At 55.7% G+C, this 26145-nt stretch overlaps 11 protein-coding genes and 1 non-coding gene across 12 annotated transcripts; 5 read left to right on the top strand and 7 right to left on the bottom strand.

Moving 5' to 3' along the window:
- Positions 1 to 583: 583 nt before the first annotated feature.
- Positions 584 to 2993, bottom strand: N656DRAFT_156494 (PAP1-domain-containing protein). Its single transcript, XM_064808691.1, has 4 exons — positions 2205 to 2993; positions 1374 to 2133; positions 1001 to 1301; positions 584 to 949 (listed from the first exon to the last, which is right to left on the bottom strand). The coding sequence occupies exons 1-4, from the start codon at positions 2652 to 2654 to the stop codon at positions 754 to 756; spliced, it is 1707 nt and encodes a 568-aa protein (XP_064668924.1). The 5' UTR covers positions 2655 to 2993; the 3' UTR covers positions 584 to 753.
- Positions 2994 to 4212: 1219 nt separating this feature from the next.
- N656DRAFT_711684 (BSD domain-containing protein) lies at positions 4213 to 5579 on the top strand (the record flags this gene model as incomplete). The annotated part of the gene is made up of 3 exons (XM_064811758.1): positions 4213 to 4401; positions 4468 to 5212; positions 5269 to 5579. The coding sequence occupies 3 exons, from the start codon at positions 4213 to 4215 to the stop codon at positions 5577 to 5579; spliced, it is 1245 nt and encodes a 414-aa protein (XP_064668923.1).
- Positions 5580 to 5602: 23 nt separating this feature from the next.
- On the bottom strand, positions 5603 to 6864 carry N656DRAFT_156363 (uncharacterized protein). Its single transcript, XM_064808689.1, has 2 exons — positions 6523 to 6864; positions 5603 to 6442 (listed from the first exon to the last, which is right to left on the bottom strand). Exons 1-2 carry the CDS (start codon positions 6545 to 6547, stop codon positions 5790 to 5792), a joined length of 678 nt encoding a protein of 225 aa, XP_064668922.1. The 5' UTR covers positions 6548 to 6864; the 3' UTR covers positions 5603 to 5789.
- A 318-nt stretch (positions 6865 to 7182) lies between these two features.
- Positions 7183 to 7884, top strand: N656DRAFT_769437 (protein FMP52, mitochondrial; the record flags this gene model as incomplete). The annotated part of the gene is made up of 1 exon (XM_064813706.1): positions 7183 to 7884. The coding sequence occupies one exon, from the start codon at positions 7183 to 7185 to the stop codon at positions 7882 to 7884; it is 702 nt and encodes a 233-aa protein (XP_064668921.1).
- Positions 7885 to 8162: 278 nt separating this feature from the next.
- N656DRAFT_t87 lies at positions 8163 to 8262 on the bottom strand. The gene has a single exon. It is a non-coding gene; the product is annotated as a tRNA-Arg (tRNA).
- A 353-nt stretch (positions 8263 to 8615) lies between these two features.
- Positions 8616 to 9752, top strand: N656DRAFT_799199 (uncharacterized protein; the record flags this gene model as incomplete). Its single annotated transcript, XM_064817843.1, has 1 exon — positions 8616 to 9752. The coding sequence occupies one exon, from the start codon at positions 8616 to 8618 to the stop codon at positions 9750 to 9752; it is 1137 nt and encodes a 378-aa protein (XP_064668920.1).
- Positions 9753 to 9998: 246 nt separating this feature from the next.
- N656DRAFT_156418 (uncharacterized protein) lies at positions 9999 to 10972 on the top strand. The gene is made up of 3 exons (XM_064808690.1): positions 9999 to 10401; positions 10474 to 10644; positions 10737 to 10972. Exons 1-3 carry the CDS (start codon positions 10135 to 10137, stop codon positions 10833 to 10835), a joined length of 537 nt encoding a protein of 178 aa, XP_064668919.1. The 5' UTR covers positions 9999 to 10134; the 3' UTR covers positions 10836 to 10972.
- Positions 10973 to 11108: 136 nt separating this feature from the next.
- On the bottom strand, positions 11109 to 13706 carry N656DRAFT_711988 (putative specific RNA polymerase II transcription factor; the record flags this gene model as incomplete). Its single annotated transcript, XM_064811780.1, has 4 exons — positions 11109 to 11195; positions 11238 to 12350; positions 12403 to 13201; positions 13369 to 13706. The coding sequence occupies 4 exons, from the start codon at positions 13704 to 13706 to the stop codon at positions 11109 to 11111; spliced, it is 2337 nt and encodes a 778-aa protein (XP_064668918.1).
- A 2998-nt stretch (positions 13707 to 16704) lies between these two features.
- Positions 16705 to 19093, bottom strand: N656DRAFT_712071 (uncharacterized protein; the record flags this gene model as incomplete). Its single annotated transcript, XM_064811787.1, has 4 exons — positions 16705 to 17015; positions 17263 to 17686; positions 17810 to 18979; positions 19028 to 19093. 4 exons carry the CDS (start codon positions 19091 to 19093, stop codon positions 16705 to 16707), a joined length of 1971 nt encoding a protein of 656 aa, XP_064668917.1.
- Positions 19094 to 19503: 410 nt separating this feature from the next.
- N656DRAFT_711905 (uncharacterized protein) lies at positions 19504 to 20568 on the bottom strand (the record flags this gene model as incomplete). The annotated part of the gene is made up of 1 exon (XM_064811773.1): positions 19504 to 20568. The coding sequence occupies one exon, from the start codon at positions 20566 to 20568 to the stop codon at positions 19504 to 19506; it is 1065 nt and encodes a 354-aa protein (XP_064668916.1).
- A 995-nt stretch (positions 20569 to 21563) lies between these two features.
- Positions 21564 to 23412, top strand: N656DRAFT_733942 (uncharacterized protein). The gene is made up of 2 exons (XM_064812689.1): positions 21564 to 21822; positions 21887 to 23412. The coding sequence occupies exons 1-2, from the start codon at positions 21752 to 21754 to the stop codon at positions 23265 to 23267; spliced, it is 1452 nt and encodes a 483-aa protein (XP_064668915.1). The 5' UTR covers positions 21564 to 21751; the 3' UTR covers positions 23268 to 23412.
- N656DRAFT_156181 (MFS general substrate transporter) lies at positions 23387 to 25601 on the bottom strand. Its single transcript, XM_064808688.1, has 4 exons — positions 25137 to 25601; positions 24460 to 24921; positions 24208 to 24403; positions 23387 to 24090 (listed from the first exon to the last, which is right to left on the bottom strand). The coding sequence occupies exons 1-4, from the start codon at positions 25437 to 25439 to the stop codon at positions 23507 to 23509; spliced, it is 1545 nt and encodes a 514-aa protein (XP_064668914.1). The 5' UTR covers positions 25440 to 25601; the 3' UTR covers positions 23387 to 23506.
- Between the last annotated feature and the right edge of the window lie 544 nt (positions 25602 to 26145).

The raw sequence follows: 26145 nt of genomic DNA, 5'->3' as shown, positions 1-26145 counted from the left end.
GGTAATACTGTCCAAAGGGCACCGTGGAATCAATCTGTTAAACTCATGGGCTTTGCGATGCGTCACGATGACAGCTGTCACGATAGTTGCTCTTCTGCCTTTAATGTCTAAAGTTGACTTCGTTACAAGCAGCTTTGAGAGCGGTTCATAAGCATTTCCGTTCTGACCTCTGCCCATTCTCCCATATTCCCAACGATTCTCATCCTCCTACAAAGCTCCATAACAGAACAAACTTCTAGATAGCGAGAGTGACTAGCCATTAAGCTGCCGAACCGAGCCTGCCAAAACAAAGGAAAGAGCTGGGAAAAGAGCCGAGTTGATAATAAGGGTACAATGTAGGATTCAACCATCCTCTGAGACCACTCCATGGTTCCACACGAGTTCCATGACAAAGACAATGGAGATTTAACCATGAGATCCGACGTAACTCGGATTCCGCTTGGTTGTCGAAGCAAACCGTCAACAGAGCATCAAATAAACCAGGCCTTTCCCAATCCCCAAAAATAAACGCAGCTCACCGAGCCTAATGTTTTCAAATAGGTATATCCGCTATACTCCAACCCTTCCCTATCCATAGCTGTTCTGACCCGCAGGGGCGTCGCCTCAACTTCCTCTCCAAGACCACTATTTTGATAGGCCCTTATTTCGGGCCACCCCCTGATGCGTTTTATCCATATAACCGGGTGTCGAGAGCCAAGCCACCTGATCTGTTGTACAATAGTATAGAGCAACGAAGAAAGCATGACTGCGGCATCAAGACTGCGTTGCGGAGCATGCCTCAGGTACGTCGCCGTCGTTGCAAAGGTACTTCTTGACGGCCTTGTTGAAATCTTCTTCTGGAACCACCTGCTTGCCGCCGGAGCACTTCGCTTTCTTTTGAAGATCCGCACAGAGGCCATCCAGATCGAACTCGCCCGTTGCTACCCTGGGGCAAGTGCTCAATTTCTCCCTGTGATGGGGGTCAGTCAGAGTCCACGACGTCAGAGCCGATTGACCGTACCAGATCTTATCATAACCCAGCAATTTGGAGTCACCATCCGCCTCATCCGCTTCCTTGGCTGCGTCGATTTGGGCAACGAGATCCTTTTTGGGGGCCGTAGGGCCCGTTATGGGTAGGTTGTACGGCGTGATGAAATCCGCATCAAGCGCGTCATTGAAGAAGCTATCATCGAGCCCTTGCGACAGTATACTCTCCTGGGGCTCGCGGTAATCGCCGAATAACTGCGGATTGAATTGATAGTCCGACTGGGGCAGCCACTGGGCAAAGTCATCGAAGCCGGTGTTTCCAAAATGACCAATACCTGCTACACGGTTAGCGGACAATTCGGGTATTACGAGACTTGCATATATTCCATCCCAAGGGTGCTTCTCACCTTGTGATAAGCCGTCAAAGCCCGGCTGCTCCTCTCCAATGGTAGCCAGAGTATCAACAGGTTTGAAGCCCATCGGAGACTGGGTAAAGGACTCCGGAGACGTTCCACATGAAGAGCTGTTGCCGCCAACGTTGGAATTCGAGGAAACAGACGGCGAGCTTGCCGATCTGGCGCTGCCACCATTGAAATGCGAGTCCAAGCTAAAGGACGAACCGAATGGGCCATTGCCGGTGTCCTGAGGTGGTGTAGTGAAACCAAAGGAGCCGTCGGCCAAATCCCCCTTCGATTGGGAATCGGAACCATTCTGACTGTAGCTACTCGAGTTGCTCGGGCTGGCGCCATTGCGCGAGTTATCGGTTGGACTTGGCTGGTCAGCACTGTTCCGCTTTGCGGAAGCCGAGGAAGATGGTCCACTCGAAGATTGCTTCGGCTCGTTCTTGACCGGTTGGCCTGGAAGAGAGCCGAACTTGGGGAACTCGAATTGGAAATTGACGTCATTCATGCCCTTGAAGAAGGCATGGCCGAATGGCCGGGCCGGGCCCTGGTGGGCAAGGCGGCTACCCGATAGCATGGATACTTGCTTCTTGTACTGGTTTAACTCGGCCGTGATGGCATCAATCTTGGCCCGGAGCATTTCATTCTCGCTGGTCGCAGTTTTGGACAGCTTCTCCAATTCCTGGACCTTATTCTCTAAGTCCTTCAGATGCTTTTCCTTGCGTTCCCTGAATGCTCGCTGGGCGGCCCGATTCTGGGCCTTCCGCTTCTGTTGAAGAAGGTCAGCAACCGGCCCAATTTCAGAGAGGCGCCGGCGCGGCGACATGTTAAACTTACAGAAGTTGGTTCCGTGGTCAGAGGTTTCCTGCCTGGTTTTTTTGCGACTTTATCCTCACTTTCCCGCCTCTTGGCCCCTGTATTTTCCTCTCCGTCGTCAGGATGACTTCGCTTTTCTGGGGACTCATTATCGGGCGAATCCGATTTGGAGGACCTTGGGGCGCCAGGAAGGTCCCCAATCATCTTGGGCTGGTTGCCGGCGTCAAAGAAATCAAGGCTCGAGTCTGGTCCGTTGAAGTCATAGTCGTAGTCGAATTCTGGACTGCCCTGGAAGCTCGCCAATCCGTCGGTGTGCTGATTGGGAGATCCATCAAACTGTAGCGGCGACATATTGAGAATGGAACTTGTCTGCTTGTTGCTGGGCTTGTTGGAATTGAGGGCGGCAAACAGCAGATTCTGTTGCTGCGGGGTGAGGACGAAGTCCTCCAGCGGATTACGGGTAGACGTCATCTTGCTGACCCAGGTTCGCCCGCGACCGCTAGTTAGGGGACCACGAGACACTTCCCGGTTAATTGGCCCAGAGAATACGGGACGGCGCAAGTCTCAAGAGAAGGCGAAGAGGATTCGCCCCGGGAAAGTGTTGTGTTGTCGAAGAGAGATGGCGGAGATAGTCTAGGATGACTCCTGCCTAAGATCAAAGTAGGCGGGGTATCTCAGATGGTCGAGACACAAGGCAAGGGAAGGGGGAAGGCGTCGCAACTCTCCACCAGTGAGGAAGCCCCCCGCGGAACTCGGACGAGACTACTTGAGGCTCACAATTGCCACCGTGGTCTGCCACGTCAAAGGGCGAGTTCGAGGTAGCGTACAATACAGTTTCAAGGCAGGGCAAAGTTGTAAGAGGCCACGATGGAGCCGGATGGATCGGCGGAAACAGAAAGAGAAGTTGGTGCCTGACTTGCTGCCTTGGCTTTACCAATGGAACTTTTGTGCATCTGCACCTGACATCAGCCGTTTCGTTTTCTGAAGGAGACTGACGGTGGGTCGGCGTGGTCGGTCATGGCGAATGGAGGGGGCCTGAAGGAAGAATGATGGCCTCTCTGGATTTGTCAGCGACGATTGGGAATCCGACCGTCACCGGCTGGCTTGTCCGTGCACTTTGGAGGGGCTGAAAGCGCTGATGGAAGTGGCTTAACGCTGCGTTATGTTAAACCGTTTGAAGGCCGTCTTCAGTCCGTAATCTCGCTCTTTCATTTGAAACGGAGCTCTGTGGGTCCATAAAGTCTGCGTACTAGTGCGTATCCGTACTCCGTATGTACACTGCCTTCGTACATTCTCCGTTATCTCCGTCCTGGACCACAGAAACGACATGCACATCTCCTGTCCATGCGGATACCTAACTACACCATTACAAGAACATAGCTTTGAAGTACACGATTATTTGCTCCGTTATCTTTGCTTCCGCATCGACAGTTAGAAGCGCTCTCCATTTACAGTAGATCGGGTTGTGGCCTGCCGCCTCCATGTCGAATAAAGGGCGCTGAGTCAGACCGAAGAGCGCATGAATTACCGGTAGCTAAGGGGGAACGAAGTAATTACAGGCCCGTACACAGTACATACAGTGTCACCTGTGACCCCAGCCATCAGCACCCATAACCTCCGTGTCAAACCGCAGTGCTTGCAAGCTTGGTCTGCAGGTGCCTCGAGAGTTGCAGATCCACCAGATTGAACTTTGAAGATCTGAGAGTTTTGCTTGCTATATCCAGGATCAGGCAGTCAATTGTACATGTGTGTGCATACAGTGTAGGTAGGCGTTCCGTGGCCCGCGGGACCTTGAAGCTCAACCGTTAAGCTTCTGGCTCGTGCGTTTTGCTCAAGCTGTCCGCTCGGCTGCCGGAGAGAAGAGCCCCGCACGACGCATGATTGGCGACATCCCGACTTGGCGTTGGTTCCAAACTAATTAGCCCCAGACCGATGCAGCCTCATGTGATCGTTGACCTTTGTGCAGACGTCAACTCTACCAGACACCCTCAAGGACATTTATTAACTCTACAAGAGACCTCGAATCGTGATGGACTTCGCTTACGATCACATTCAGGAGTCGACTTTTCCCGAGGATAACAGCGAGTCCTCATCCGCCGACAAGAGGCCTGCTCAGCAGTTGAGTCTGAATGCCGACCTCCAGGATGCCTACCGTGCCTTCTCCTCCAGCCCTTGGGGCGCTCGGATTGGGGGCTTCTTTGGCAGCGTAGTGAAGCAGGTGTGTTACCTTTCTCTATCGCCAGTCTGAGCCCCCGTCCTGACCGCCGCCTGCCACCAAACACAGGGCGAATCCGTCTACCATGAAGCCCAAAAGGAGCTCTCAGCCGTGGGCCAGGACGCGACCCGTGGTCTCAGCGATCTGCGCCAATCAATCATCAATCGCACACGATCACTCTCCCTGAATACCTCGGCGGCCGCTGGCGGGTCCTCCTCGGAACGAACACGGGAAGATGGGGGCGAGAACACCGAGACGACGCCCACAACGGCCAGGGAGATGTCCTCGGAGGATGCAATCAAGGAGTCCGAGACAGTGCTGTCCCGCCTTCGGGACGAAGCTGCTAAGCGATTAAAGGACCTCCAAAAGGCCGAGGACGCGGCGGACGAGGCGCTGCTGAGATTCGGAAGCAATTTACGGGATTTCTTCCGCGATGCGATCAAGATTGCGCCACCCAATAGCGACCAGTCAGATGACCAGGGCAGCACAGTACTGTTTGAGAGCAAGGATGCACATGGAAAGAGGGTGATTCACACCTCCCGCTTCGACGCGCAGCTGCATGTGATTCACACCACCACCGACAATTTCATGAAGGACGGTTCCGGAGCTGAATTTGAGGCTTGGGCAAAGGATTTTGACATCGAGAAGAAGACCGAGGACATCAGCGCCGACCTTGCCAAGTATCCCCAGCTAAGAACGACGATGGAGAAGCTTGTGCCCGACCAAGTCCCTTACGCAGACTTTTGGAAGAGATATTACTTTCTCAGGCATGGTATTGAGACTGCCGAAGCCCGGCGAAGAGACTTGCTTAAAGGTGGGTCAGATGCTGCTCTCTATTCGCTTCTAGTCTCTGCTGACGCTGGACAACAGCCGCTTCCGCCGAGGAGGAAGTCGGCTGGGACGAGGATTCGGATGACGAGGCCCAGCCCAGCAAACCGGCAGCGGTTTCCAATCGGCCCGGCTCCACCGAGTCCTCAACTACCATCCATCCGCCCGCTGCTGGCCAAGGCCTTCTAAAGCCGTCCGAGCCTCGAAAATCCAACGACGAGAAGTCGCAGGCTGACAGCGAGGCGAGTTACGACGTTGTCGGCGCCACATCCGGGGTTCCCAGTCAGGCGCCAAACAGCCCGAAGGAGGGTCGGAAAGTTGACGATAGCGACGAGGAGGAAGACTGGGAGTAGGAGTGTGTATCGGACGTTCGGGAGCGAGACTGGGTTATGCCCCGAGGCAGGCGTTCGGGTGCAATCGTTCGTTTGCTTTGGTGTGCGGTATTGAATATTCGTTGACGGCTCTGGTTTCATGCTCGGGTCCCGCTGCTCGTGCAGAATAAGAGAAAACCCGGTAATAACATCACAGATATCGCTGAAACCTTTGCCAACCCAACCGACACTCTACCTCTTCTTCCTTGTAACCTTGGTAAAACCGTCCTCGTCTACTTCAGGCGCCTCCTTTTCTTTCCTTGTAGGCGCCTCTACCAGCGGGGGTGCTTCACCCATCTCAATATCGCCATCCTCCTCGTCACCATCCTCGTCGTCGTCGGTATCCCAATCCGTCTCGTCCTCCTGATCCTCCGCCTGCTTAAAAACAACCTTGTTCCCCTTCCTTCCTTCCCACCTCCTCCGCAACGCTTCCACCTCCTCAAACCTCCCCTTCAAGCACTCAGCCCGTATGCGCACCACCTGCTCAGCCACCTCGAACGCCGAATCATCCTCAACGTTCACCTCAAACTCGTCCAGCATGACTTGGAGCAGGACCGTCTCGACGTCGACCTGGTCCGGCTCTTCGTCCTCACCCACTCCTCCGCCTCCTTGTGACTGTGACTGTGATTGAGACTGTTGTTGGGCTTTCCTCTGCTGTTTTTGCTGCAGCTGCGCCGGCGTGAGCTTGGAAATGTCCGGGAACAGCTCCACGATCGCCCCCGCGAACCAGTCCCGCTTGTCGGCCGAGTCCGGGCCGCCCCAGTTGTTTTGCACCGCCAGCGTCAGCGCAGGCCACAGATGCAGCGCGAGGGCTACGCCCTGCTCAAAGTTCGACTGGCAGGTCGCTAGGAAGCGGGGAGCGTTGTGTTAGTTCAAACGCAAGGAGCTGTGAGGGCTTGTGTGAGGGCTTTGCTGGCTTGCTTACCGGGACTGGGATCGGCGCTCGCCATTGTTGAGTTCTTTGGCAGCCCCTGGTTGTGCAGAGCTGGATAGCAGGGGTGTGGAGGGCTCTGTAAGCTGGATTGGACCGAGGGTCTGAGAGTTCGTTCGCTGGAGGAGGCTGCTGAGGGGTGGATGGAGGGGTTGTTGAATTGGGCCGAGATTTTTTCCAAAATCTATTTCCCTAGCAGGGTTAGGGTTTACTCGGACTCGCCTCGACCCTGGAACCCACAAGCTAAAAAAATGACGACATGTGTTGCACGACAGCAGCTCAGAACGAAGTACACTACGGATACGGACTACACATCGGCCTAAATAACTCGTCCGTAGGGCACGCGTCGTTGCATACGTTGCACGGCAATCGGAGAGTCTATTGAGCCGATAGGTCTCAGGATAGAGAGACCTCCAGAAGAGAATTCCCGACGGCGAACTTCAACTTACCAGCACATCCAGTCCCCGACGCGAACTAATAGGTGCTTCGTCTGAGACGATCACGCAATCTAAGCTGCCTTGAACCTACCTCCACCACTTGAGATATTTAGGCCGTTTGATCTCTAGCGAAGTTGTGGATATACACACTTGATCAAGTCGATCACTGCCATTTCCTTCCCTTCTACTCTATAATTATCCATCAGACTCATTCACCATGGCATCTACCCTCCTAATCGGCAGCACCGGGCTCGTAGGCGCGCACATACTGAGCACGCTGCTCGCCAGCGACGCTGCGGGCGCGGTGCACACCATCTCGCGGCGGAGCCCCAAGTCGACTGGTCCCAAGCTGCATGCGGTGGTCGAGGCCGACACGGCCAAATGGGCATCCCAGCTCTCGGCCATCACCCCTCCCCCGACGACGGTCATCTCGTCCCTGGGGACGACACGCGCCCAGGCGGGGGGCATCGCAAACCAGTGGAAGATCGACCACGATTTGAACGTGGACCTTGCGCGCGCAGCCAAGCAGGCCGGCGTGCGCAACTTTGTCTTTGTCTCGAGCGCCGGCACCAGGAGCTTCCTAAGCTCGCGCGTGCCGTATAGCCAGATGAAGCGGGGCGTAGAGGATACGATCAAGGAGCTCGAGTTCGAGACGGCCGTTATCCTCAGGCCCGGGGTCATCCTGGGCGAGCGAGAGGTGCCGCACGCGGGCGGACCGCTGCTCAACAGTACCGTGAGGGGACTGGGCAAACTGCTTGGGCAAGGCGTGGCCGACAGGTTGGGCCAAGAGGCCGAGGTGATTGCACAGGCTGCGGTGCATGCTGCCAGGCTTGCGGAGGAAGGCAAAGCGCCGGCGAAGTATTGGATCCTGGAGGCGGCGGATATTGTACGATTGGGCCGGACGGAGTGGAAGAGTTAGGCAAGATTTCCATCCTTTCAGTTCGCTGGTCGAAATGTTTCCGGGGTGGCGTGGTTTGCACTTAGTGATAATGTAACATCTATATTGCTCTTACATCGCGCCCGAATCCTCATCGGGTGACTGATGGTGATGGGTAAGGCCATTATCGCCCAGGTTCGACTTGCTTGACATCATCAATACGATAAGGAATACAGGGCCGAGCAGCAAGGCTCAACAGCACAGAATATAATGTGAAGGATAATCAAAACAGAAAACCAAAAAGAAGTGAAAGGAGTCAGCACTCCTGGTGGGGCTCGAACCCACAACCTTCCGATGAGCTTCTCTTCGCCAAGTATGGAACCGTAGAAGTCGGATGCTCTTCCATTGAGCCACAGGAGCAATCGCATTGGTTGCGCTCACAAAATCAAGGCCTATGACGGGAAGGTGAGGGTCACCGACGAATGGCCTGGGAACCACCGTGTATAAACAACAGGACTTCGAATGGCCTACCTATAGCGTGTATGACGATTGACCAACTTTGGATTCACTATCCGTATCGTAATTTCATATTCCTTCGTTTAGAAAGCCGGTGGCTGGAAGCATGAGCCAATAGGCATTGGGCCAAGCTCTGTGCTTAATGCGGTAACGTTATCGAGTTGCATCATCGTCCCACGCGACCCCGCGCTCTTCCCGTGGTCCTCCAACTCCCAAGTCGAAACACAACCTCGATTTCCGTATCACCCCATTCCGACATGGCGTACCCAAGCGGCGGTTGGGATCCTCCTAGCGACAGCAATTCTGGAGACAATGGAGGTTTGGACCTGTCCGCTCTCGGTGCTTTCTCCCCGAATGGCCAACTCCTGCGCTTGACGCCGGAGCAGAGGGAGCGTAGTCTGGGCCAACTCAGCAAGCCCTTGAGCGAGTTCCCTCAACCGCCATTTTGGTTCAGAGAGAAACAGAAACATGCCATTGCCTTGACCCTCGCCCAGGCTGCGGGCGCCGCGGGCCGCCCGCTGACCACCGACGAGGCGGATGCACTCGCATACCATCGTTCACGCGAATCCTCCGTGCTAGCCTGGCGGACTCCCGTCTGGCACGGCTCTACCCTTTACTTCACCTGGCGCGGCTTAAGAACGTTCAGGTTCCCATTCTACACTCCGAAACCAGCCTCGTTCAACCCGCACCACTTCCCGAACGCGTCGAGACCGATCCTCTCCGGCAGACCGGCCATGTTACTCTGGCAATTCCTGCGCATTAACGCTTATTCATTTATAATCTTCGGGGTAACAACACCTATCTTTGTGTCCGTGGCCAGCTCGACCTACCTGGTCGGCGTCGCACAGGACCCGAGGCTCCAGGATATCAGACGTGCATTGTTGGAGAGGCAGCGTCAAGAAGTCGCGAAATTACATGGTGCGGGAGCCGCGACGAGGACGAATGCGACCCCCTCCTCAACGGACTCCGACAGGTTAGAGCAGCAGCGGCAACAGCCTCAGCCCCCGCGCTGGTCGCAGGGAACATCAGAGCAGTGGCAGCGCCGCCCGCAGGCAGAGTCACTGGAGGACGACTCTTCCATCTTCGATGACGCCTCGCCCGTCGCGCCCTCAGAAAGGCGGTCCCCTCAACCCTCTGGCATCTCTTCAAATCAGCCCACCAATAAGGGGGGATCCTCTTGGGACAGACTCAGACAGCGCTCAAGGTCGAGTGAAGATGCCTGGGATCAAGAAGGTCAGGCCCAGGGCGAGTCCCGGGGTCAGAGGTCAGACCAATACACGTATTCGCAGGCCGATGAAGAAAAGGCGTATGCCAAAGAGAAGGCGCAGAAGGAGTTTGATGCCATGTTGGAGCGGGAGCGCCAAGGCGTGGGCGAGTCGGGCCGCCGCTTCTGAGCGGGTTGCGGCAAATTGTATTACTAGCTGTCTTATACTTTATTCCGGCTGGGAAAGTGTATTCTCCAGGCCAATCGCGGTGTCATGGTCTCGTGTGTCGAGACCGTAGGCGCGGGGAGCCCATTCGTTGCGCATCTGCAGCTTTGTATACCCTCCCCGTTTCATGTTGCCTCGGAGTCCTATACTCGTGCCTGAGCATACCTTTGCGATCGCAAGCATCCTTCCCCGCTTCCTTGCCTAATGTATGTGTATCATCCAATAACCTCTCACTCGGGATCTGTTGGAGGTCTCTGCATATAACTTGGTACAACCCGAGAGAGACAAGCTTTCAGTTGACATTTCCGTCCTCGCACTTATCCTATTCGCCAGCCACCAAAACCATATGAAGCTCCTTACTTGCACTCCTGGACGAGCTCGGTACATCGCTCGACTCGACAGACATTATCCCAATCACGCACTGTTTGGAGGCAAAGAACAAAGTAAACAAGCCCAGATACAAAATACTAGTTCTTCTATGTATAAAAACGCGGTGGGTATCAAATTCCCCGAGCCCACGACGACGGCAGTGACGATGACAACGACAAGACCGGAATGTAAAAGACCCCCAAATACAAAAAGCCATCTCGCATCCCATCGTATCTTCATCACCGTTCGTCATTCCCCATATACCCAAATCTTCCCATCGCCACCGCCATAGCAAGAATCCAACGTCGGTCGTCAGGGGAAAGCCCAAGAGTCTCTGCAATATGCAACCGGGGGCCAGTATGACGCCATCAGCCTCCTGCCCGTGCTGCTGGGCCGATGGGGAGATCGCGTGCTCAGCACGCCACGCGGCGCAACACCGGCGCACACACTACCGGGTAGTGTACAATACACTACACAACCCCGTGGTGTACGTGTGCCCTCTTGTCTCATTCCCCTTTCTTTTCCTCCTCTTCTCCCAACCGATTTTAACGCGGCAATCGTGCAATTTTGCGGCCGCAGAGGGCAGACATCTATCATGGGCAATCATATCCCCAAAATCAGCCGCGAATCTCGAGTTCCCCGCCCTACCGCGGCATCATGCCAGTTTTCGGGCCTTGACTTCTTTTGATTCCATCCGGATCAAACAAGACCAACCCAAGCCAAGTCGATTCATTCTCTCCTCCGCCAGCCAAAAAGCCCCTTGTTCGTTGCGTTGTATTTTTTACCGGCCTCAAACGCCGCACCAACCGACCCAGCCAGTCAACCAGTCAGTCAGTTAGTCAATTCGTCATTCGGACGGTCGGCTCCCCCACATTGCCGGAAGCACAGCCAATCAACCAACCAGCCAGCCAGACCGAGCGACAGATATGGACCAGAACAGAAAAAGGGGGATCATGAATCGCCCATGCCCGCCATGCCCGCCGTGGCCGAGAAATTACCGTAAACTCCATCCTCACTGCTGACACTGTCTCCTTCCTCCTCCTCCTCTTCTTCCTCATCCACATCCACATCCACGTCCACACTCCTCGGGCTGTGCAGACCACTCGCCTCGGCGCTGGCGCTGGCACTGTGCATCCTTTGCGATCCAAACCCTCTCCCACCAGCACCACCACCAACACCAGAACCACTACCACTACCACCGCCCAGGGCACTCAAGCTGGTTGTGCTCGCGCTGCCACCGAGGGCAAGGAAGCTCTGTCTCCGGGCGGCATCGATGTCGACGCCGGACGCGCTGCGGCTGAGCAAGGGCTTTTCGGGTAGTTGCTTGAGCAAGCCCGTCGAGATGTCGAGCATGCCCATGGCGAACTCGGTCAGGCCTCTGCCCTCGCCCGGCTTGGAGCTGACCGAGAGGGTCCAGCGGTACTCGGCCAGGCGGCGGCGGTACCAGTCGGCTTCTTCGCGCCCCGGCGAGGTGGCCCAAAGCAGGGAGCCAAAGGTGCCGATGAGGGCGAAGTTGGCCTTGGAGGCAAAGTACCAAAAGGCGCGCAGGTGTGAGGGCGTGAGGCGGTTGACAAAGTCCATGGCCGAGATGAGCCGGGCCTTGGCGGCGCTGCGGCAGATGTGCTGGATGTACGGATCGACGCCGCCGGATGAGGGCGCGGTCGCGCCGCCGGCCTGGGGTGGTGAGAAGCGAGGGTTGGGCGGGCTGGATGCTGCTGCGGCGGCGGTAGATTCGTCTATTGAGCGGATGATGCGTCGGTGTAAGGTAATCTCGGTGGCGAAATAGGCGAGGTGAAGATAGCCTATGCTGGAGAGGCGGCTGGGCGGGGGCGGGTTGGCCTGGAAGGTCGAGTCCATACGCACGATGGCCGGCAGTCCGCTGTACCACTCTTTGAGCTTGAGCTGGATCGGCTTGGCGAGAGACAGGATCAGCTGCGTGCCCTGGGCGCCCGCGTTCGCGGCAGCCTGCGAGGCCTGCAGGGTATAGAACGTCTCGAGAATCTCGGCGAGGATCTGTGATAGCTGCACCATCTGCGCAAACAGCACCCGGCCACGCTCGATCTCTATCCTCTCTTCAACATCATTGTCGTCCCATTCCACATCTGGAAAGTCGTTGGGGTTTAGCTGCTGAACGGCCCAGTTGGATGAGAATATGTGGGAAGGTCGCCCATGGACTAGAGCGCCCCATTTATCCTAGTAGTCAAAATTAGGACGGGACCTTTGGATTTTGACGGCGAAGACCTACCTGCATATACAACGCCCAAGCCAGGCGCTTCCTCAGACCGCGCTCCCAGGGCGGGATTTTCCAGTGAGTGCAATCCAGATGGAGACCCAACTCTTGCGCGATGGCGATCAGTTGCGCCGTGGGTGCCCACTGGTCTCCCTCGGGCCGCTGCGAGAGGATCAGCCCGGCTTGGATTGTCGACAGTTTCGGGCGGTACATGGCATCTGCGAGCGTGGTCCGCACCAATCTCTCCAACTCCCGGACATTGGGCTTCGGGAGACTGGCTAGTTCCTCCGAGTGGTCCCACCAGTTAATGGCCAAGATATAAATGGCGGCGAGGAGCGGGGGGTCAAACTCGCGATGCGACCGTTCGTACTTCTCGAGGAAAACGCCCTTCTGAATGATGGGGAAGGCTGGGTGCACGACCCGAAAGTACAAATCTATCAGCTTGCGGCCATGTGGCGCGACCAAATTCTCGATCTCGTCGGCGTCATTCACGATGTGCTCGTAGCCAGGGGTGTTGCTGTCGGGCAACAATAAGAAGGTGTCATTGTCGCTCACCCTCCTGAGGGTGCCACGTGCGAGGAGACTCTCATCGTGCGGGTCAAACGGCGACAGGTTGATCAGGGATGGCTCGAAGTCGGTGGTGGGCCCGATGTACTGACTATACCTGTCCGCTTGGAGGCCGAGGGTGCGCTTCAGCAGCGTAGGCCCGCCAAAGTTGGCCATGTCCTCTATCAGGGAGCTGCTGGCCGTGGTGCACGAGACGCTCGGCCGCTGATGCCGTCGTCTCCTGTTGTTATCATAGCGGCCGGGAGAACTGCATCGGCCAATCAGATGTTAGGTAAGAGCTTGGTCTCGAGCTGTGCCCAGGCTCGGAGTGTGCATAAACGGACGGGCACGGGGGCAGGAGGGTGATGAGGACAGGGATGCGGGGCAAGATATCCATATCCATCCGGATCTGGTAATAAGGGGGCTGCCTCTCACCTTCTCTTGCTACTGCTGCCGCCCTCTACGTCACCGTTCAGCTTGCGTTTCCTTATAGGCGGGCTCTCGGTCAGGGAGCACTCGGTCCCGGTGACAAGGCACGCAACACAGCTCTCCTCGTCGTCGCTCATGACACAATCGCTCCGCCGGTGGAGACAGGCCTCGCAAGGTGGTGCCGAGTGCCCGCTTACAGAGTCCGAGTCGGGGGAGTCGAAGCCGCTTCGGAGTCTGGGGTACGAGTCTAGGTTTATGCTGCCTTGACGGCTCGGGGGGACGCGCGGTGGTTTAGGCGCAATGGCGATAGGAGCCGTCCTGGTTACAGCGCACTGGGCAGACATGGCGAAGGTAAAAGCCGGGAAGGTCCGTGGTCGGATTTAGGCAAAGCGGCCCCCCTTTAGCTCGAAGATGACTGCAGTTCGGCAGGATGCCCGATGATGCAACGTGGTGGGAATGGCTCCCTGTTCTCTCCACAGAAACGAACTCAAGTGCCGCGGATTCCCAATGCCCGGGCCGGAGACGCACGGAGACACCCTATTGCTCCCAGCCAAGCGGCTGATTATCCCAGGACCCGGACTGCTTCTCTTTCTCAACGTGCTCGCACCACGGCAAGATAAAAAGCTGCCCGGTGGACTCTTCGGTGCAATCTGTCTTGAAACTGACTAAGCAGAGCAACTCCCGGGAGGACCAGGAAAAGTGACAGGGTCCGCGGATGCCACAGGCAAGCAGATAGGGCTCTGCACCTCCCGTTTGCCAGGTACCGCGCAGGTCGGCTGCGGGTGGGCTTGGTGGACTGGGACGTGGTGGGCTAGGCTGGGGGGGGCTGCTGTGATAAGGAACAGGATCGTAGATAAGGTTGCTTGAACGCCCGCTCCGGGCCAATGCAGGGCCACTCCAAAGATCAGCCTCTCACGGTCGGCAACACGGGTACCCACGCCTGCCTTTCCCTGGCCGGGGGTGATAGCGAGCCTGTAAGCGTCGTTGGTCGAGCTATCAGTTGCTTATCGTCGATATCTTTCACCAGTCGAAAGGCCTTTTCTTGGTTGCACTGGTTCGGAGGAGAGAGCAGTCGGTTTCCGTTTCTCCCAGGGGTGTGTGTATGTGTACGGATGTATACTCGCGTGATCAAGGCAGGGAAGGAAGGGGAGAGAGCGAGCCGGCCTGATCACGCGCGGATCGGGAAGGAACGATAACCTTGGAAGTGTAGTTTTGTTTGTATGGGGTGAATCAAGTGTATGTACAATACCAGCGGGATGCGGCCCGTATCGTAAACGTTAACCAGCTGTAAGAGCAGACCAGGCAATGACCTGGCCAGATTTGGGGGGGTGCGAATCTATGTGATGATCGAGACGAGGATAAGATAAGCCTGGCTTATCTGCGTCATTTGCGGCGGCAAGCAGACTCGAGCTGTCGGGGATTATTATGGCATGAACCACCTGTTCGCTCTTAAGGAAGTGGGAAGCCGCGTGTGAGTGCTCTTTCCAGGTTTCTTTAGTTTGTTTCGTTTCGCTTGTTTTTGTCCTTCATCCCGGGTATGGCCATTTGCCAGTGTTTCAACAGGACTCAGTTAGTAATCGAAGGGGGAGAGAAAATGAAGCCGGCTGGGCCCTGGCACCGACGGTTAATAGTAAAGAAGGGAAAATAATGCAGGATTCCGAGAGTGGAAAACACATCAACTGGTTCTTCGTGGACAAGGACGGAGAACAAACTGGCGCACTCCAACCGTGCTATTACGCAGAGCAGTGTAGGATGATCTCAAGAGACCTTTTTGAAGGTAGGTCTTGAGGTTGATGACCACCTCAGTCTAGTTCGAGTGTCCTCTCTCGCGGCTACAGTAATTTTTTCACCAGAGCAAACCCTGAACAATGGCCTGTTCCCGTTTTCCCGTGTCTTCCCTCGCTTGTGTCCGTGTCGGCGCAAAATGAAAGCACAGAAGCACATGCGCGTCCGATGATAGCATGCAGTTTGGCCTTATCATGATGGGCGATTTCAGTTCGAAATTCCTAATGGCAAAGCCCGAGATAACGGTTGCAGGCCTGCATGGTACTTTCGGATGACTCGACTTGTTTTGGAAACTGGTCACTCGACTAACAAGACAGCACGGCCAGTCACTGCAGAAGCTGTTTGGGAGCAAGCAGGGGCGGAAAGCGCCTGGAGGTATCCGCTAGGTTTCCCCACTGCTCCGCCTGTGCCCCGCCAACATTGACCCGTCAATGCGGATGGGACCGATTACCAAATGGAAAAGCATCCAACACTTCTTCGGGAATACATTTAACGTAATGGACCCCCGTTTGCCGAGTCGGAACCATACGAATGTCGACGACGTTGATTATGAATGTGAAAGAAAACATTACCGCTTCGTTGCATCTCTCGAGCGAGTCGAGTCATATGCTCCGTCTCCAGCCCGGGTTTTGCTCTTTTCTTCAAGGGCGCAATAACTAATCAATTGACCTTAAACAAGTTATTCCAATCGGGCCTCCAGGGGTCTGCCTAGCACCGCTTGCTCAGGATCTGCGAATGACCGAAGAGGCCTCCTTCTGGCTCCGGAACTCACGGCCGGCGAAATCCTGAGCCTAGCGTTGCCGGCCCGGATCTTTATCGTCACGGCCCGTCATCGCCGGAAGTGTTGAAGAGCACCCTGGAGACAGGCCGGATGCCCGCAAAGATTGGGCTTCCCTTAAGCACCTGTACCCTACTGTACTTCCAGGTTTCCAGATTGGACAATGTCTGTGGATTATGATCTTGTGTAGCCTTAGACGCATGATGGTCAAGCCAGAGACGGCCCAATTGGGACATTCCGCGAACCCCCCATTCGCAAATGTCGCACGTCCCTGAGAAGGGAATCGCTTCTCTATACCATACATATAGGTATGTATGCGGAAAGGGACCCCAGGGTTCCATTGCACACACACGGGTTTGTTAGGTCAGCTCCTCGGCGCGGGGGCCACCGTTACACTACATCAACTGTCCAACTTCGCCAATCTGCGTCTTCCCAAGGGTCAGCGACTACTTGATTCGTTAGCGGCATCGTGAATGTATCGATGCCAGCGATTCGGAAAGGATACCCGCAGTTCTCTAGTTGAGACATCATAAAAAAGAAACAATAATTCAGCCATGAAACCCACAGCACGGCTTGCGAGTCCAGAGTGAGATATGTATGCATTTGCCTTCGTCCTGTGCGACATATGGTTCTGGTAGAATCTCAGCCCTGCATGTATCCCCGTACTCATGCTGTGGGGCCGTGCCGTCCGCCCGCTTCCTAACAGGCCTATCGTCGACTCCATCGGTGAAGGTTAAAAAAGAGGCATGTGCTGCTAGAAGTCGATCAAGGAAGCATTGTCATTCGCTGCCTACCCTCGCCAATGTATCATTAGGAATCCCGGCGTATTTCCGCGTCGATGGCGGATACCAGACCATGCACTGCTCCCTATAGATGACCTCTCGCCCTGCCGGTCCATGTCCTGGGATTCTCATCTCGAAAGCATCGATGGTCCGGAACCCAAGTTTCTCATACATGGGGACAGCAACTTCGGTGCTCTCCAAATAAACCGGCAGTTCATCTGCTTCAGCTAATTCAAGGACAGCCCGCGTGAGCAGAGAGCCTGCTCCCTGCCCTTGGTACGCCGGATCTATACAGATAAAGCTCAAGCCTAGGCCAAGGACAAGTTAGCCTCCCTTTAACCCCACGAAAGCCGAGAAGACGGGGCCGAGCCGTGGGGTAGCGGCATTTGCCCCAACCGCCCATGCCGTCTAGCCCAGCCCACCCAGGCCTATCCATGTGATCTAGGGTTCTGCCTGGACGGCGTGCAGACCTTGGAGCCGCAGCCAAGCACGGCAAGCGCAATTGCCATGACGGGTATTGGGGGGTCAGAATGGATGGAGAACGGTGACACCTACGGTAGCAGGGTTGGTCTCCAAACAATCTTTTCTCCGCCTCAGCGGCAAGTGCCGCGTATTCCTCTAGGAACTCACGTCGGCACCCCTTCAAGTATCTCAAATCGCCGCTCTCGAGCTTGGGCTCGGGATGCGACGGCGAGTCCCATTTCGCAAAGCCAGCAATCAACCCCGTTTCGGGATCCTCTGCGACTAGAATTCCGCTAGCAGCATCTCGCAACTGGGCGGCTGTATGAGCTTTCAGAAAGGCTTGTAGAACCGAAAGGCTGTCGGGAGAAGGGAATTGAGCGTGCAACAGAGGATTGGAATCCATTGCAGCAAGGTGAATCTCTGCGATGCGGGCGGCATCAGCCTCCCGGGGCCTGGTAACCGCAAATTTTCGGGCCATTGGGATAGCCGGTGTGTCAAGGGCGGGAACTAGCCTACGCTGCCGTGAGGGCCGCAGCTCGGTTGTTAATCGAGCAGGGAAGGTCATGTGACAGGCCGTCGGTCATTAGCTGGGCTGCTGCAAATGGCCGGAGGGATTCTGATGAGGCGTCATGCTATCGACGTCCGCTAAAATCTGGTTCTTCAATGCGTCCCTTTCCAGGGAGTCTTTCAGCATCCGATACGGGGTCTCGACCCACGCTTCCCAAGGCCCACCGCGGAAATGGTCGACGAGCAATGTTAACAGAAACTGCCCTGAATCGCCTATCAACCACATGTCTCTGCAAAGATGGAGTGCGAGGAAGTAGTACGCAAGGATGGCTAGGGCTTCGGGCCTGCCAGTTTCCAACATCGCGGCGAATGGAGCTGGGACCAAGACGGCCCAGTCACAGAGCGCATAGGCCCGGCTTTTCGGGCTGGGCCTGGCGTCGAATACCCATTGCAAAGTGTTGATGGCTTTTCGCGCTCCCTCAAGCTCCTCGGTATCCAGACTGGAGGACTCGATTCTGCCGCGAATGTCGTCGCAATCATGTCCCTCAACATCCATCTGGTAACGCTGCGGCACCAAGTCGTCAAAGATAATCCCTAGCTCAGTGCGTCGCAGTTGATCCCAATGTCCCTGCATAACCGTGTATATGCCGCGGTGGAGGCGCAGGTATCCCTGGAACCGAGCAAAGGCGGCGGGGAAGTCGCCGTCTCGGTGGGAGAGCATATCGCAGAGTCCCAAGAAGCCAAGAATGCAGGAAAAAATGAAGATGGGAATACGCTTCTCGACAGAATCCCCGAGGGAACCGAGATCAATGCTGTTGAAAAGAGACAGAGCACGCGTCTGGAGTTGCATCGCCAGGTTCTGATAGAATGCTTGTTGATCGCGCCGAACGACGCTGAGATGGTATGCCGAAAGCGCCAGGACCGAATGCATAACCAGTGGTTGTCGGAGGGCGGTCGAGGTAATGATCTGCTTCAAGCTCCCATCAAAGAGCGGGTAGATGCCAGCGTTGTCCGTCATGTAATGGTGGAAAACCTCCATATGCGCCATATTCACTCCGGAATGCAAATCATCCACCGCTGGGGTGACATATACATCTGGAAACACTGCGAGAGCCGGAGCTGGGGCCGGAGCTGGGGCCGGGCCCGGAGCCGGAGCCGGGGTGAAACTAGGCCCTGGCGACGGGGTCTGCGGGCTTGCGGAGTAATCCGACAGCGACTCCCTTGGAGGTTCCCAGGGAGTCGAGTACTGACAGTCTCGCTCCCCAGTTATGCAGTTCATACACTGAGGTCGAGTTTCGTCGCACTGTAAAGTTAGCTTCATAGATCGAGCAAGCTAGACCGGGTTTCCTACTTTGATATGGCGACGCTTGCACTCGAGACATCCCCGCCGAGACTTTTTGTGGCTTCTGCGCATCATCATCCCGGAGTGAGCCGGTAAGGTGCTCGCCCCGCTATTGAATTCGGCAAAGCTTCTTGCGGATGCTTCCTCCCGGGTCCTTCACAGTCAAGACTCAGAGAGAGGCAGATTATTAATACGTATCCGCGCATTTTTTTGTGAGGCTGAGCAAGGCGTCGAGCTGGGTGTGGAGCTTGCGTGGACCTACGTCGTCGCAATTTCTTTTATGACGCGTCAGGACGGCCACAGCCACGCACGGGCGGGCTGCCGCACCGGGCCCGGGCTCCCGACCCGGACAGTGCCGAGCGGACAAACCCCCGGAAACTGTGACAGTGAACATGGAGTCCGTCTGTCGGTATGTCCTCGCATTCAAAGAGTCATTTCCCGACAACCTGTCGCTCCTCAAAAAGCTCTCCGTTCTACCGCTCACATCAATTCACTTGAGTATCGTCGGCGGGCGGCCTATCCCAGCGAGGCTTGGAATCCGCTTTGGAGCGATCGTGGCCCCCGTGGCCAACGAAATTGCGGACCCAATCTCGAACTCGCCGAGTCTTTTGTAGCTGCGGATGGGCGCTATCAGGAGCTGCAAGGTCAAGCCTGCTGTAATACCCGGCTTTGTCTTGGGTATCTAGCCTCGCTCGGTACAATAGATATACCCTTGTGAGATCCTTCCTTAGGCTGGACCCGTAGACTTTCTTTGTGAACACGTTCAAAGCCACGTTCTGCACCAGGATGACGTCTCGGGGCCGCAAGTCCGAGAGTGGGCTCTCAGCATGGTCGTCAGACGGCAGCCAGTATGTGATGGAGAAACCGGCCTTGGTTTCGTCGCCAACAAGGAGCTCAACTAAGTGTTTCGTGGCACCCCAGCGGGTCTTCACCTCCCGCGGCTGCGAGATGGAGATAATTCCTACTATTATGTTGCAGGTCACTGTCTGGGGTAGGATTTTGATAAGGTATGGCGCCGAAGGGATATTGTCGAGGTCAGTAATACTATCGCCTCCTCGGAGCGCCAACGGCTCTCTGAGAGGCTCGGGCTGGCTCCCACTTCCATCCAAGAGAGAAGTAGTGCCGTCGCTCATGAATGATGTCGTCTGTCCGCCAGAGCTGGGAGGGAGATGAGAGGATGGCAAATCCTGGTATGCAGCTATGGAATGCTCGTAGAACTGCGACAGCACAGAACTGTTCTCACCGTCGACGTCGGACGAAAAGGAGACGGGGGCGGTAGTGAAGAATTTGGAGCTCGGGTAGTGAGGATCGAAGGTATACTGCCGTGGAAAACTTGACGGCAAACTCGCCCTGTCCAAGGAGAGCGATCGCCAAGCAGCAGACTCATGGGGAGAGGGTATCACTGAAAAAAGCTTGTGGTGTGCATCGCTGTCGAGGAACCAAGCAATGGCGCCTTGAAAGTCCGAGAGCAACTCGGTGGAAGCCCAGTCAAGGGCAGCACTCTCGGGTGCGCCAGCGAGTATCAACACTTTTGCCGACCATGTTACCATGGTATATGATCCGTATGTGTGGGAAGCCCGTCACTACAACCTGCGCGGCACGGGTTCGATTGCTGTCAGGTTAACTCGTCGAGCTCGTTCAACTTGCAGGTTTGGAGATTGGAGAGTCGGAAGGAGATGGATGTGTTTGACATGTGTAATGTTGTACTGTACAAACAATGCCCCCCTGGTATGTCCGTTAGCTCGGTACTCCGTACGTACTGTGATACCGTGGATCTGGACAAGGCGACTGTTTTGATATGACGCCCCAATCAGTCGCCCTTAGGGTTCGGAAACGAGAATTTCCATTTCCAAAATTTCAATCCGTTTTTGAAATCTTTTCATTCAAAAGGCCATTGAAATTTCAATATTTTCACACTAAGGATTTCCCCCCTCAGTTTACTAAGGGAAAGGTAGGAAATGGGTTGTAATTTGCTAGAAAGTAGTGTTCTTAGGCAGCCTCCTTGTAAAGTCTTGCATTATTGGTATGAGTGTCCTGTAAATATCGGTCTAAAACCTGGGTCTTAGCGGTTGAAAGCAGGGCCATGGTGGGATGGGTAATACTGGTCCTTTCTGTAAGACATGTGTAACCCTAACCCTGCAGCCCTACCGCCTTCCCAAAAAAGTTAGTGGAAACGGCGGAAATTCGAAATTCAAAGTTCAGTTTCACGTTTCGAATTTCAGAGTCAACTTTGAAATTTCCGAACCCTAGTCGCCCTGATCGATTTCCCCAGCCGCTAAGAAATGGAGAAGTGAGGTCCAGGTGAAGTCGGGCTTTGTACCCTGTAATACGGATAATTATACTCCGTAGGTACGGAATTCTTGTAATCAAGTGTTGTGCCCCACATAATTTGAGTGAGTTATGCCACATGTGCTTGTATTCCGTGTTCGGAAAGATGTAATGATGCAATGCTCGGTATATATACCATACTTACTTGAAATTTCATACCTACGTTAATTTTAATTACCTAGGAACGGACTGCCATCTGAACTTCTGCTGCCAAATCACCAGCACCAATTCGCCTAGACAACCGTTGCCGGTTGCACCAAGTTTGACACTGGCAGTAAATAGTGCTGGCACATCAACGCTAAGGTAACTTAGCTTACATGCCACCTCACTGACCTTTCTGCCGAGTGCGCTTCCCCTGTCAGTTAAACCTTACCATCTCAGAACCGCGAAATCCCCCACACAACCATGGCTCCAGCACCTTGGGACGGGCTCCCAAGCCAGGACACCTTGTTCGTCTTGGTAACTGGCGGCAACAGGTACGCGCCGTCCTCGATACAATAGTACACACGAAAGTATTGTTCTGACGTCAAGTGCTGCAAGTGGCATTGGCTTTGGCATAGGCGAGCGTCTCATTGACGAATATATCACAAAACGATCCCTGTCGTCGCACCTCATTGTGATACCTACCACACGGAGTACCAAGAAGTCCCAGGAAACCATCGACGGCCTCCGAAAGCACACAAAAGAGTTCGCCGCTACGTCCAAGGCGCTACGGTCACGAGCCGGGCCAGGCTACGACCCAAAGCAGACCACTCGCCGAGTTCATATCCTCAGTGTCCAGGTTGACCTGTGCAACTTACCCAGCATCCGCCGCGCTGCGAATCAGCTCCTCTCCGGCACGCTCACCAGCCTCAGCGACGATGACCACTTCGAGTCACTAGTCGACGTGAAGATCCCACGCCTGGACGCGGTAATATTCAACGCCGGCATTGGAGGATGGGACGGGCTCGACTGGCCCAAGGCCTTCCACAATATTCTTACCAGAGGCCTCGTCAGCGCCACAACATGGCCTACGTTCAAGGCGGCCAAGGGGGGCCACCTCATCGACCCTCTGCAAGGCACCAAAGGGAGCAGTAGTTCCAACAACCCGCAGATGGGCGAGGTGTTTTGCGCCAACGTGTTCGGGCACTACCTGTTTGCGCACTGGCTCGTGCCCCTCCTCAGTCGGCCGAGCAGCAGCACCCTGCCGCCGAGCCGCATCATCTGGGAGACGAGCGTCGAGCCAGACTGGCCGTGCCTATCCCTGGACGACTTCCAGGCCGTCAAGAGCAAGGCTGCGTACGAGTCCACGAAGCGACTGACGGACGTCTTGGCCCTGACGGCGTCTCTCCCGTCCTCGAGGCCGTTTGTCGACCGATACCTCGGCATCACGCCGGCGCCACGGGACAAGAACAAGGGCCAGGCAGCAACCGGCGGCTCTTCGCAGCCGGCCACCACCCCGCCTAAAATTTACTTAGTCCACCCAGGCGTCGTTCAGACCACCCTCTTCCCCCTCAATGCCTTCATGCACTTTTGGTACATGGTCGTCCTGTACATCGCCCGCTGGCTCGGCTCCCCCTGGCACCCCATCACCAGCTACAAAGGTGCATGTGCGCCGGTATGGATGGCGCTGCAGGAGCAGTCATGGCTGGACGCGGTGCACGCCGAGCGCATCAAGTGGGGGAGCAGCACCAACATCAAGGGAGAGTGCCGGGTCAAAAAGACAGAGGTGGACGGCTGGGGCTGGGAGGGCAAGGTGGAGGAGATGATGGCGCTAAAGCAGCAGGGGAAGCTGTCTGGGCGGAAATGGAGCGCCGTCGACGTCACCGAGGAGAAGCTGATCGAGTTTAAGGAACTCGGCGCGACTTGCTGGCAGAAGATGGAAGAATTGAGGGAGGAGTGGGAAGCAAGGCTCGACGCTGCCGAGGCCGGCAGGTCCTGAAGGCAATGCGTCTACCATTATGATACTAATTGCGATGTCCTAGAACGCCGGAGATGGTGCGAGATACGACGCATATGCGGTAAAAAATCTCCCTCAAAGCAGCGTAGCTAATCATTAATACAATATACCCACTACAAGCCAAGATAACCAAGATATCCCTGACCAACTCCCAAGCAGTCCGAACCATCCCAGGCATAACCGAAGCCACATAGCATTAGATCCCATAGCTTAGATTTCATTCATTTCGCCTCCTGCCGAACGCCCTCGACAACCCCATATCTAACCTCCTCGTCCACCCGCACTCTCCTCAACGCCAACCTGTCCCCGCGTCCAAACAGCCCAAGACACAGCGGCACGGGCACGGTAACCATGGCGATGACCGCCATGAAGACCAAGCCGTCGCGCATATTCCCAGGGGGATCGCCCTCGTCCGGGCCCTTCCTGAGGGCCCCACAGATGATGATAAAGACGCCCCCGAGCAGCTGGCCGCCGCTCCACGCCAGCGTGGACGTTACGGCCGGGCTGATCGGGTGGGTCAGCTCGACGAGGAACTCGAGGGCGACAGGGACGAGGGAGAAGGAGGCGGCGCCGAGGACCGCCATGACGAGGTAAGGGCCTGCGAGGCCGGCCGTCGCCGGCATCCAGACAAAGACCAGATAACACAGCCCGATCAGCGGCACAGCAACGCGGATTGCCAGCAGGTACGCCCTCGTGCGGTCGATGATGGGCGATGTGACTGCGGACGCGACCAGTCCGACCACGATGAGAATGGCGCCGGCGATGCCGGCTTGTTCTTCGCTGTAGCCGTAAGGGAGCATGATTTCTGTTGGGTTGGGCGTGTGGTTAGACCGGGTTAGGTTTTGTTCCCTTATTGGCTTTTGGCTTTGAAAGGGATGATTTGAGGAGGAACAGAAAGGGCAGGATGGCGGGATATACATACGGTTGAGGACAGAGGAGATGGCGTTGAAGAGACCGACATGGATGGAGAAGGGCACAAAGAGGAGCCAGAACTCAGGCTGCTTGAAGATGAGTTTAGATGAGACGCGCAGGCTCAGCTTCGGGGTCTCGGCTGAGGGAGCAACCGGGGTCGGAGGCGCGGCGGGGATGAAAAAGGAGGGAACGGAGCAGACCGATGACTAGGCTTCGTTAGTTTGGACTGACTGATGCGGTGAGGCACTGGAAAGGCTCTTACAATGATGGAGACGTAGAGCACCATGTTGGACATATCGCTGGGCTGGGAAACCCATAATGGGACAATTAGCTGGCTCAGGGCAGCGCCAAACGGATTCGCCAGACTGGTCAGCGCGGTTGCCGCGACACGTCCCCGGTTCGTGAACCAGAGGTCGGAGTAGCGAGGGGGAGCAGCAAGCACGAAGGGTTGCGCAAGGCCGGTGAGAATCTGGCCAAACATGACAACACCGAACATGCCCCCGGAGCTCGAGTGGGAGCCGGCGAAGCGGATCCAGTTCCCGACCAGGATAAGGGAGGCTGCAGTGATAATGGATGGCTTCGGCCCCATGTTCAGGACGTATATGACGGCGGGCATGGCGAACGCGGCGGCAAACATGAAGGCCGTGCTCAGCCAGTTGACGGTGGTCGTGTCCGTGTTGAAGTACCGCGCTGCAGAGCCGGCAACGGGTGAAAAGGTAAGCCACTGTTGATCATGGTGGTCAGTGTTAGGTAGGAGTGATGGACCGGTCGTTGGTCTCTTCAATGAATTCTTGAGTAACATTCGACAGACAGCCTCGGAACGGTCGTGTCACCAGGCTTGCATGAGAGCGCCTGTCAATTTGTAACAATGACTGCAGTAGTCTCCAAGACTCTGAACGCCGATCTGCTAGACAGGGAAAGGAACCATTTATCACTTACATCCCAACTAACAATGATGTTGAGCAGTGTCAATTGCACCAGCCCAAACCACCGCCGCTTATACACCTTGTACTCGGACACGGCCCGTTCCGTGCCGTCACCGCCTGCATCTGCATTACGAGACAGCGCCGAGCCGGGCGGGGCGCGCGCTGAGGGCTCTATACCCGGTTGGCGCGTCTGCGTCGTGAGTTCGTCCATCTCAACCTGGATTACATCGCCCGAAGTGATGCCCGTGGTGGTTCTGGTATTCTCCTTCTCATCGTCCTTGTCCATTCCTTCCTTGAGCTTCTGCCACGAGTGCATCCGTCCAGCGGGTCGTGGCCGTGGCCGTGGCCGTGGCCGTGGCCGACGATGTCGCTAGTTCGTTGTTGCTGATGCTTGTACTTGTACAATACCGGCGCCCGATAGTTGACTGGCTCTTGTCGTTGACGTTGTTAGGGCCACGCGACCGTTCTCAACTTGATTTTGGTTACTCAGGTACGCGTGGCGTGGCACATCGCCACATGGTCAGCATCTCCTTTCGGGAATTGGCGCGGATGACTGGAAGCCAAGGTGTAAGTAGTACTGTAGGTGTAACTTGCGCCTCTTGCGCCTCTTTGCCGTCCCTGAGCGCAAGCCTTCCTTGGCTTATCTGTGCTGCCCACCTGCAGGATCGGATCTCATGAACAAGTTCGATGACGGACGCGGATCTAACCAAGCTTGATGTTTGGTCGGCATAGCTGCTATACCACGATCGGTTCCGTCTCTGTTTCCCCTCCTGTGAGTAAGGTATTCCCCAATTCTGTTTGCCGCAGCGTGTTTCCTATCTTGGCAACCGCGCATGCTGAACGTGGGACTTCTTCCCCGCACCTGCTGGGTGTGATAACAAGCCCAGGACTCCAATGAGCCTCGGATCAAAAGATAATAAAAGACTCTCTCAGCAAACTAAGGTGTCTTTCCGTCGCTCAGGTCCCCGTGGACTTTTATATTGGTAGTGTTCCTGATCGATCCCCGATGAAGCTAAGGATTC

Source organism: Canariomyces notabilis (assembly GCF_033297395.1).
Source record: "Canariomyces notabilis strain CBS 508.74 unplaced genomic scaffold N656scaffold_15, whole genome shotgun sequence".
NCBI classification, from domain to species: Eukaryota; Fungi; Ascomycota; class Sordariomycetes; order Sordariales; family Chaetomiaceae; genus Canariomyces; species Canariomyces notabilis.
Note: the sequence above shows the minus strand (reverse complement) of the source record. Positions and strands in the feature narration are given on the sequence as shown.